Here is a 12154-nt window from a genome sequence, read left to right as displayed (position 1 = left end):
AGTCCTGCATGCTGAATACTGCTGGCTACATTTCAGCTCTTCTACCTTACCTACAGAAGACACCCTAGCACAGATCTTGCAGGAGTGAAGCAAAGCATGTCCTTCTCACCTAGGAGATTCCCTGAAGTAAGAATCAGTACCAGTGTGTCAGCCAACACCAAAGAGGTGTTCAGGGCACACACTGAGGGTACAGCATCAAGCAAAGTATTTCCTCAATGACCTACTCAGGCATGGAGTTGGTTTCAAAGCAATTAAGTCCTAACTTCATTTTAGTAAGTGTTCCATTTAGTAAGTGTTCCATTACTAAAATGGAAAGAAGCTATTTGCTGAAGTATTTTTGTAGGGTTAACACAATTCAGGTTTCCTAGTTCTGCAACTGGCTTCCCCTCTGCTGCAGTGTAAGGAAATCTGGGTAAACTGCTGAACTGCTTTGATCTGAGCAATGTTGTATCCAGCACTGAAGCAGCCAGCCTCCCAAAACAAGTCCCAGCGTTTTGCAGAAACCTGTAGGCATGGCACTCAAGTCAGTAAAAGCTGTCTTGCTTCAGAGGAGCAAGGAAAGTGGTCTGATGTAAATGTTACTTAATCCAGGGCTGGAAACTTTCAGATTTTCTCATTAGCAGATAACATTATGGGGAAATAAATGTCATATTGGAAAAGACATATTAGACATATTTCTAAAGCACATACTGAAAACTGAGCTAGCATCAAACCTGAGTAATGTGGTTTGATAATTAGGTTAGAATCCACTCCAGATAAAAATGGAGCACCATGAAAAGCAATTTTGAAAATTAACTTAAAAAAGCTGTTGTAGTAACATTATCTTAGTTCTGAAATGAATACAAGTTAGTATGAACTAGTTAACAAATACTTAGTTCTAAATTAGTTAGTAAACACTTAGCTCTAAAATCAATACAATTAATACAAAATTAATACAATACAAAGACAATGAAATCACTCCAGCAGGTATAATGGCTTCTAGGCTAATCATAGAAGCAAAGAGCAACAGCAAAATCATTTGCAGGAAACCAATGTAGATGCCCTACACTTACCACATAAACTCAAGTTTTCAGGACTGGCTGTGTATTACATATTATTTTCTCCTAGAACATCCACAAAACTACATTTATGTTATTACTTATGTAACTAGGATTTTAGAGAAGTGCTTGATACCAAGAGGAAAAGACATACTATGGAACAAGTAATTAACACAGGAAGGGTACAGTCAGAAGAATCTGAATTGACTGTAACTCACACTCCTTGCAAATTTCTTTCCTGCAGCACATCTGTCTGAACAGTACTCCAAGCTTCAGCACCTCAGGTGATGATATATGGTAGGAGCACCTGCAGGTGTTGTATAGATGAGAACTCTGTAGGACCATGAATCTTTGCAGGCCAGAAGTATGCAAGTTCAAGGACAAGAGGTTTCAAGAAAAAAAAAATCTCTATCTGTATAACACAATGCATTTGAAAAGATAATTATTTGAGGAAGAAGCTAAAGACTGTAAACCCTAGCTCAGAATGGATCCCATACACAGAGACACATCTGTGTCAAATCAGCTGCAAAGTGTTTCTGACCTGTGATGTTGCTGACCCCAGTCAGGATGCACCTCCTTTCCTTTTACCTTTCAAGCCAGAAGGCAGGCTCTTAGTTTTTCATTTTTCAACTTCAGCTTTTTTATTTGGTTGGTTGTTCTGTTTGTTTGTTTTGGTTGGGTTGTGGTTTTTTGTAGGTTTTTTTTTTTTTTTTGGTGGAGGGTCTTCTGTTATTTTTTGGAGGGAAGGTGTTCAGGTATTTTTTAGCTTAAAATCTGCATCAGTCTTCTGTATACTTTTGTTTACCTTATTATTTGTTATGATTTTCTAATTAGTTCATGTTCACTTTGTACTTGGTATGAAACAAACAACCTAGGACAGACACACAGCCTGTTTCCAAGACCTCTACTTCACTGTATGCTCTGTTTCCTTAGACCTCTAATGCCCAAGTCATGTCTGGAGAAGAATCAAAGCCTAAGATTTTGTCCTTACTGGCCAAGAATAACAGTTCCTCTCTTCATTCCTCTCACATTGTCCATTCCATACCCTGTTAAACTCACAAAGAAAGGAGTAGTTTAGCACCTTCTTCTTCCATAGTCATAGGAACAGGGATTTAAACCTCATGCTTAGTAAGATGTAGCATATGGTCTCACCACTGAGGTAAGAAGTTATTACACAATCCGCAAAACACAATTATCACCAAAGCTATTGCCTCTTCTGGCTGTGTTTTCAAAAACAAGAACAAATCAAATCGGGCTAAACAGACAGTCTGACCTCAAGCAGCAGGATAAAGGGTTAAAGCAACAGCTTTTTATGTCAAGGGTCTTGCAGATGTGCTTTTATGACAGCAGTAATTGGTGTCCAATTTCCAGATGAAATTTCAAATTTGAAATTTTTCAAATTTCATTTGAAGGATCCTTCCCATATTCACATTCCCTGGTAGTTGGTTTGGGCATCTCCTCCCTTCCAACAGACACACTAAAACTAATATCTAACTCCTGCTAGTCACTAAACATAGTGGGGAGGTTCCCACTCGCTAAACCCTGGTGCACGCAAGTATGTTTGAGAACTCAAATATCCCAGATGTGCTTCATGCAGACCAAGACCACCTCCAGGGAATCTTTTAGCATGTATAGTCCTGGGCTGTATAGCCTGCTTCCCTCTCTGCTCAGCTCTCCCAAAGCTAGAGACAGAAGAGCAAAACCTTTTCAGGGCACTTGCCCTTGCAGGAGGTACAAAAACTTCCTTTGGACCACAGCTGCATTTCAGAGTGGACACAAAACTAGAGGGACTCTTGTTTTCCTCACAAACACACCTTGCAATGTTTGTCCCTATTTGTACATTACCTTATAAACAAAACACAAATGTTACATTTTATAATGGAAAATAAAACATTCCATATTATTCCTGAACTGAGGATGCTCAGTTCTAGAACTAGATTTTCAGACACTCCACAATTAATGCACACAGCAATACACAGCACAGAGTACTGAAGGACAGGAATGACATAACTGAGAGCTGATTTTCCAACTTATCTGTAAAATGACTTGTATCAGGTTGTAGTAGGAGCCAGATTATAGCTGACAGGGGGATAAGCACTGTCCAAAGACATGGCAAAATGAGGGCTTCTGTCCCAAAGAGTAAATTCAGAATTTCAAGGGACACTTGAGAACTGAGGCAGCCATGTAGTACTTTTACAGTAACTTCACATTTGGAAAAACATGTTATTTCAATGCTGAGAGAAAAGCTGAGCTTTCACCCTTTACAAGAAGCTAGGAAAGCACAGCGTCTTTTCAATGAGGCTATGTAGCCAGGGACTATTGTAGCAGCAAACACAGGGAGTGCTAATGCAAGGCTACATTTTCAGAAAAGACTCTGCACAATTTATGTTATCAAGGAAGATGTGTTGTTGCATGTTTGTTGCAAAAATAAAAACAGGGAAAAACATCCTGCCTAGCTACAGGTGCTTTCATTTAAGGTAACACCAAAGCATGCAGCCAGGTCTATTAATATTCAGGTCAGCTCTCATGCACCCACCATGACCTCACTGCTTTCTTGACTCAGCAGAAAAAGGGGTTTATGAAAAAAATATGGAAACACCCCTCAAGTTTTTTTTGAAAACTACTGTCAGTTAAACCTGTGCAAATATTTTTAGAACAATCTCTCCCATGCTTCCTCACTGAAGTACGGAAAATGCACATTTGTACTTTTGTAAAGAGGGAAAAAAGGCAGTGAAACAACCAGGCAATTACTTTGACATTATTTAGAGTATAAAGAGCTCCAAATTCTTACTTTTGGAGACATACTCAGAATAAATTAACTGTCCAACATCAGTACAAAAGTTATTTTGATTCCAAAAGTATTAGCAGAGATTTAACTTTTTTCCACTTCTTTCCCACAACACAGGCACATGTGACCAAAATGTGACCCAACAGCCTGAAAGATCAGGAGATAAAAGCAAGAAATTTTGATTCATTCTTTCCCTGTATATCAACCATAACTTAAAACAAAAACAGGGAGTGAACCTAAAGTTGATCAACCCAGACTCTCACAAGCCCTGAAAGCATATCATGTGAAACACTGCAAATGCAAAGTATTCACAAGGATCTGCCATCTACTAGAATTTCCATATACGCTATTTAGACTTACGATTTTACAAAACCCATGTTCTTTCCAAGAATAGAGTTCTACATAATAGAGTTCACAGAATCTACAAAATTTTAATCTGAATAACAGATTATTTTTCTGTGAACAAGTGTGGGACTCCCAAGAGCTGGAATTGTGATAATGCAACTCAGTCCAATGCGTGACCGTCCACAACAGCCAAGTACAAAAATGATGATGGTCATGCTCTGTGACAGGGAAACCTGACAAAGGATCCAAGAAATGGACATGACAGAAGAAGTGAATGGAGACAAAATACAGCCTGTGTGTTTAAGCAGTCTCCAAGGCAGGGAACATTTCCCTGTGGCCCCATATCAAGGTTTTCTGTGTAATCTATTACAGCATGGATCTATTGTGTGTTGAATGTACATTGCATGTCTGAAAATACCCAGCCTCATTCCAGCTCCAAGGAAACAGTGCATACCACCTGTATTCCTTCACACTTCAGTCATGCTCTACACCAAGAAACTGTGTAAACCATTCAGAGTTCCTTCTCAAGGAGAAATATCTTTATCACTGCATTCACAGCCATCTGTTTTTTATTCCATATTATTTAAGATAATATTTTAAGGATGAAAAGGACAGTGCACAACATAATTCGTAATAAGCTTCTAATTTTCTACCCCATTATCTACTTATACTAGCAGAAGAAGAGTTTGAAGTTTGAGTAGATAACAGTAAATAAAAAGCAAGAATTATTTGCTTTTGTTCAGTGTCTTGAAGAAACATAGGTGAGGTTTTTTTTGTTCTCTTATTAAAACCAGCACTTCTTGTTATACCTCCAAAGTTTCCAACCACAGCCTTTGGATCTGACCAGAGATAACATTCCAGCACAATTTTAAATATTTCAGAAAGGGGTGGAGAAAAAAAGAAACAAAGATGCATTCACCTACATCTTCAAAACACGTGTATGCAGGTATGAAAAGTCTGTAACTTTTCCTGGAAGTTTTTATATGAATAAAAAAAAATTTTTGAGTGTCACAGAATCTCTGAAAACACATTCTGTACTACTTCAGCAAGGATAAAGTATTATTTAAAAACAGATGCCTTCTTATTTAATATGAGGCATATTAAATAGGAAGGTATGTTATTATGTTATATGTTATTATACTTGATAAGCTGTGTTGAAATTCTGAGCTAAACAAATTTGATTTCCAGAGTAAGCAAAACCACCACTATGAATACTGTATTTTCAAGAAGAGTTAAACATCACCAAGTTAGAAGTATATTTTGTTCCTGGTGTATATAACTATTAACTATGATGAGACAGCACACTGGGAGAGATTTACAAGAAAAAAATCCAGAAACCATGAACTTAAACAATCCCTTTAATATAACAAACATATCAAACTTTCAAATATAAACTGGAACCAACTAACAAATAAGCTCAAAACAACTTTCTGAATACCAAAAAGGTCTTATGCAAAACAGTGCACATTTATTTGAGGTATCGTATCCATGAAAACAAAACAAAACAAACCAAACTATCTACATTTAAAAAGATTTTTACTTAGCGAGCTAAAGAAGTTAGGTGGTACATAAGGAGTAAACCAATGTAAACAGTGTAAAAATAAAGACTTCTAATACCAGCCAACCCAAAAATGAAATATTCCAATATATTAAAGAAAAATAAACCAGAGGCATGCAAAATATTGTTTGTTAAAATACAGTCAAATCCATGTGGCTAAAGTGAAAGTCACAAGCTAGTGAGGTGGATTTGCAAAGGCAATGTTTCTTTCTTTATTTTCCTTAGACTGATTGTCATTCAGTTTTCCCCTGATAAATAAGTTTTCAGCCTTCTTCAACCCACTGGGAACTGAATTTCTAAGATTCCAAGCAGGTGCTGCAAGGAGGTTTAAGTAATTGTCTTTATGGTCTAGTGTGATATACAACCCCACTCAAATGCTACAAGCAATGGTGATCTGTTACCATTATGGAGGAAAAAGCTTGGTACACAGGTTGCTCCAGGTGGAGTTGAAAGATTTTTGAGTTTCTCCTCACGAGAGCAGTGACAAACTCCATGGTAAATCCGGTAAGCCACTTAACATTTTATTTGCAACACAGAACATTTTAGCAACCGATATATTAGAGGAATCTGAATAGTGACCTGCAATGCATGTGCTTTTCAGAAAAATCAAGTTTTGTTTCAGGTATGCATCAGGAACATCAACAGCACAAGCCTTTTCTCATTCAAGCAACTGTAGCGATGCCATCCGTCCCAGATGTGCTTACAGGTCTTTCTTATCTTCTGCTTTATTTAAACGTTGCTGAAAAGAGACAGATGAAAAATAATTTCAGTTTGGCAAGATCAGAAACCACTGAGCCCAGATGCCAAATTTTGCCCCTTTGCAGTCACACCTGATTTGTTCATCACATACCTTTCTAAGCTGTTCCCACCAACACTACCCTGCAGAACCCCTGAGCTTCTGCTGCCAGCAGTCAGGGCTGTGCAACCTAGTTCTGCTCCCTTTGGTTTTACAGCTGAGCTGTGCAACAAACTCAGCATAAAACATTTTCTGCTATCAACTCATTTATCCCTGGGAGCTGAATCTACTGTGTGCTCAGTACCTTCTGTTCCTTCTACTCAGAGGTAAACAGAGATGGTAAGGATGTGTGTTTTAGACCACAAGTCTGCTAGAAATGCAGCAGGACTACTATGGCTCATTACACAGGGAAGCACAACAAGGACAGGACATGCATGGTGGTCTTGAATTGAACACAGAGATCAGTTGAGCAATCTGTCGAAGTACAGGGTGAGGCTGGGAATGAGTTAGTGGTTTCACAGAATACAGGAAAAAATATTATAACCAGGTCAAAACTGCCTTTTTTAAAAATCAATACAGGGCTGAACAACTCTTCGTGAAAAGCGGGTCACCGTAATTTAAATAATAATTTATTTTCTCCCAAGACCACTACTTGTAAATAGGTTAACTTTAATTTTTACTGAATTTTGCTCAAGACAGATGTGGGGTATGGAGCATATGAACATCTGTCAGACAACTTAAAAATACAAACTCCCAGTTCTATTTACTGATACTTACTGTGTATCTTATGGGTATTACAGCCATGTACATAAGAAACTCAAACAGCTAATTGAACTTTTGCTTAATATGGTTTAGTTTTTAAAAATTATTTTGTACTTCAGTTTGAATTTTATAGCAGCCTGTTTTTAACCTAGGCTGTTTGTTGGGTTTTTTTATCCTTGTGTATCAACAGTATTGCAACATTTATAATCTAGGATTGCAAAACCATGTTTTAAGAGCAAACAAAATAAAATTACTTTTATAAATCATGTATATACTCCCCCCGCCACCCACACCCCTCCTATAATTTTCTTACAGTATTTCAGTGATCATCACGTGCAAAACCACCTGAATCTTATTTTCCAAGCAACAGTAAAATGGAAGCTAATGATAACCTGAGCTTTGTCAACCGAAGTGCAAAAAATAAAATGCTACTAACTCTGCAAAACAAAATTCTACTATTTTGAAGTAGTTTAAGGAATGCTGCCTGTTGTAACTTTATGCTATCCTAAAGATTTTGGTAAATTCTCTCAAAACAAACAGAATTTTGCTGATACAATTTCAAAACACAGTCCTTGTATGGCAATCCAGAGCCACCTACCTGAAGCTGTTCAAATTCCTTCATCAGATGGTCATATTCTCTTCTAAGGCTTTCAGACTGCTTTTTAACTGCAGCCCCTTCAGTTTTTGCCTTATGGAAAGCTGTAAAATACCAGAATTGGTGTTTTAATTATTACTTGTATCCCTGCAGTTCCTCAGAGCCCTAGATGTGCATCAGGGCTCACTGCAGTAAACAGTCCTTCCTCTAAAATATCTTAGCATTTAAAACACAGCATCCCAGATGGACACAGGAAACTGAGAAGTTGAGGACAGGGAGCAGAAAGACAATGGCCAATGTTCAGAGAGATCAGCACGAGGAACAGGAAGGGCCTCTAAGAAAGGTAGGGGTGAGACCAATAAACTCCTGAAACAGGGACTAGGTTAGTGATGACTGCAGTGTTCTGTCACATTGCAGGAGACAGTTCTAGAAAAACAAAACTCAGCAACTCCAAAATCAAAACTGTCAGACCTCTTAAGAAGAGGAGGGAACTCAAACACTGGGCAAGATTTTCACACAGCACCTGAGACCATCGACAAAACACAGTAAGGAGGAAGATGATACATGATTATAGGAGCATAGACCTCACCTTTCCACCCTGTTCTGAATTTTACCATGCATGAATTAATTGATTAGCAGCATCAGTTTACAGATGAAAAGGCAGAAATGGTGGTGGGTGGATAAACAACTCTGAACAGGTTTTTAACATGAGAAGAAAGTAATTATTACTCCACTCCATCTCAACACAAACTGAGAGCACCTCTACGCTGCAGTACCAAACAGCCTAGGACTCCACTGGGGCTATTTTACAATGCAGGATAAAACAGCACAAAGTGCCATAAAGCCATTAGTCCTAAGCTACTATGTAAGGTGATTTAGATATTTTCATATTCCTCTGCTACAGGTGTCTCAGGGATTGCTGTATTTCTCTGATTCAGCAGCACAGGCATAGTCTAAATCTTGATCTACTCATGTGAAAACAAAGAAATGTTAATTGTTAATGACCTAGTAGGGCCACCTCACATGGCCACTTAGAAACCCCAAACAACCAAATAAAAATTTTATTAAAACTAAAAAAAGAACATTAGCAAATTTCCTTGTTCCCAAAGTGTGAATCTATCCTTTGACTGTGAACTCCCTGAGAGAGATTTCTTTCCCAGAGACCTCCACTGCACTCAAGAACTGCAGCACCGCTAAAAGCCTGTTTTGAAATGATGAGGAGCTAGATGTGGTTTTTGTTAAGCACTGACTTACAAGCACTCTGGTAGGAAGCAGATTTCTCTTTGGGTGCTTTGGGTGATTTGTTCAAATCAGGAAATGAGATTTGAACACTCTCCTACATGCAAGAAGGAGAACTCCTTCACCCAGAATTTCAGTTATTTTTAAATAATTAATTTGAATGTACAGATGAAAATAATTCTCATTTCAGAACTCTGCAAGTGGTTTTCCTGTAACAGGACTTGCACCTACCTTGAAATTCTGGTTCACTAGAGTCAATAACACTTTGGTCTATTGATTCTAACATGATTAAAACATCGTAACTTCTCTTTATTTTCTCCATTCTTTCATTTCCATACTCTTACACAGTTTTTCTTCATCCTTTAAGTCATTTTTGATAGCATCAATACAGATTTTCTGAAGGTTTTGGTATTTGGAATAACTTTGATTTCCACACATGTGACAAGTCCAACCCCACTGCATTTACTCTCTCTCTGATCTCCATACTGTTTAACATTTTCAATAGTAAAATTTTGATATTAATAAATTTGTGACAATTGGATAGAATTTTAGGTTGTAGACAAAAAAAAAATACATATGCTATTTCACTTCTCCAAGAATCTGCTAATTAGAAAGATAAAGCTTGTTTTTGTTTGAACATTCTTGTACATGCTGTAGTAAAAAGTAATAAGATCTCACTTCTGAAGAAGTTGTAACTCAATGTTATTGATCTAACACTATTTAGTTATTTATAGCACAGTACTTTAGTTGCAACTAAAAACTACTTTAACACATGAACAAAATATCTAGAAGTATCTACAAGTCAGGAAAGCAAACAAGCTAGTGCATTGTTTTAGTGTTTTGACCAAAACAGATGTATGACAGAAATATCTTGCCTAACCCTAGAAGAAGAAAAAGCAAAGAACAGATTGTCCTTTCCACCTGTGTTGGCTATGGACAAAAACCCCAAAACATCAATAAACCACCAAATCCAGACTCATTCCTGTTGGGGCCACACAATTAAAAGGAGCACCACGTCTTTGACAAGGTGAATTCCTCAGTGCACCCATTTCCCTGATGCCTTGTGAAGCACCAGAGTGTCCCCACACCAGTGCCCAGCTCCTCTGCTGGGAGCACTGCACTGCAGCGCAGTTCATCAGGTACACTGCCTGCCATATGGATCCTATCATATGAACACAGATCCAGCAGGAAACAGGAGATCCTTTGTGTGCACAGCACACTCAGTTATTATTTCTGACTTCCATCTGGCCTGTTACTTTGCCTCCCAGGAGCACAACAGCTGGACTGGCAGCAGCGAGCTCCCACAGCTGACACCTCCCACCAAGTCAATGCAGGAGCAGGCAGATGAGGATGCTGCTGCTACATTCATGCACCCATTGAGAGGAACAATCAGGAAGTTCCAAACACAGAATCCAGCCTCAGTACTGTAAGAGGTAGGCAATCCTTTTCCACTCTGTCCCTTACCAAGAAAAATCAACAAACTATTCCTAGGGCAGTGTTTCAATGGAAGACATTTGTGGAAAACTTTGCACTTATGTGTGACTGAAGGTCCATAAACTAATGTAACATGTATAATCTAGGAAAAGTAAAGAACATGTCCTTTCAAAACATTCTCTGAGTCCTATTCCAGGAGAGACAGTTTACTTCAGACTGCTCTGAATTCTAAGGGTGAGGAATAAAACTGCTCTCAGGAGCTACATTACCACAGCCCAGTAGCTGTAGCATTTCTATGATCTTCTCATTTCAACAACCATGGAGAACCTAACACCAAAACCAAACACCAACAAAAACAATTAATAATTCTGTGAGCATTTCCTTGCACAACTACTAGTCCTGGTTTGACTACATCACTTGACTTACAGTGCTTGCTACTAAGGAAACCATCTGGAACTTACATTAGCATTGCTCACAATACAAGCCTACAACCCAAATGATTTGGACTAGTTGAAGAGTAAAAAAGAGCCCTCTCTTAAAAGAGTTTTCAAGTGAAAAAAGAGCTATTCACGTTTAAGAATTTAGGCACTGACGGCACAAGAGATTTGCCAACAAATACGCTGTAAGGCTGGGAACTCAACTCCAGTCAAGTACCTCCATGCTAATTCTGAATTCTCTTCTTAAGATACAATGGTCAGAATTTAAAATGAGAAGGCAGGGCCAAAAAAATTTACAAATTTTCTTCAAGTACCTTTTGCAACCTCAAATAAAATTTTGTTACAGAAGGGATGTTACAGCATCATTGGATGGCATAAAAAGCCTTGTATAATAAACCCATGCTTGCTGTATGCAGCCATCTCTTCTAATCAACAAACGTGAGTATCAGCTCTTGCTGCATGTGGCACTTCAATGGCTCCCACCCTTGGTTATCATCTCAGTTTTGTAAAAAGTAAGGTTAAGTAAGACAGACCTTGTTCCTCAACTTCCCTCTGCCATTTGCCAAATAACAAGACTGTGACCAATTCTTTAAACTTGTTTGTTTTTAAAAACTTGAGCGCATCAGAGAAGCTCAGTGTAGTTTTCATACATGGCACTAGCCTACCCAGCAACACCAAGGCCAAACTGAACTCTCCCTAGCAGCAGTTCTATGAAATGTATTCCCAAAGTCTCTATTTTTAACAGGTTTAAGTGAGAGCTGTACATCTGTACATGCATACTTTCTAGAACAGCCAACAGTTAGAAGTTATTCCAAAACCAGCCCTCCAAATGAATTGCTGCTCTCCTCCTGTCTCCTACAACACTATGGAACCATGAAATAACACTTGTGTCAGTCTGTACACAAAACAAACCTCTTTAAATGATGCATCCAGGTTCCATTAGAATTTCCTCCTGCCCCATCCATATATAAAGAGAGTATTTTCAGAAAAAGTTGAACTGAAGTTCAAAAGCACCTAAATGACTTTGATGAGCCAGTACATATTTAATGAAGCCCTGTTCCTGCCCCAGCACAAGGACCATTGTAAGGACAAATGGAAAGTTATGAAACTTCTCTTAGGTCTAATCTCATGCCCAGTTGCAGGTAATTGTTTTATTGTGGTTTTTTGAATAGTCTTCCAAACCATCAAAATGAAACAATATCATGGGCATGTCTTCTTTCCCC

At 38.2% G+C, this 12154-nt stretch overlaps 1 protein-coding gene across 3 annotated transcripts in view; it reads right to left on the bottom strand.

Moving 5' to 3' along the window:
- Positions 1 to 5510: 5510 nt before the first annotated feature.
- DUS4L (dihydrouridine synthase 4 like) overlaps positions 5511 to 12154 on the bottom strand; it is a 36984-nt gene continuing 30340 nt past the window's right edge. For all 3 annotated transcript variants that reach the window (XM_059472084.1, XM_059472082.1, XM_059472083.1), the window contains 2 exons: positions 7825 to 7925; positions 5511 to 6467 (listed from right to left, as the gene is read on the bottom strand). In XM_059472084.1, coding sequence (XP_059328067.1) covers positions 6429 to 6467; positions 7825 to 7925 — 140 coding nt within the window. In that variant the 3' untranslated portion in view covers positions 5511 to 6428. The remainder of the gene's footprint in view (positions 6468 to 7824; positions 7926 to 12154) is intronic.

This window comes from Ammospiza nelsoni, chromosome 5, assembly GCF_027579445.1.
Source record: "Ammospiza nelsoni isolate bAmmNel1 chromosome 5, bAmmNel1.pri, whole genome shotgun sequence".
Taxonomy (NCBI): domain Eukaryota; kingdom Metazoa; phylum Chordata; class Aves; order Passeriformes; family Passerellidae; genus Ammospiza; species Ammospiza nelsoni.
This window is presented reverse-complemented; position numbering and strand designations above follow the sequence as displayed.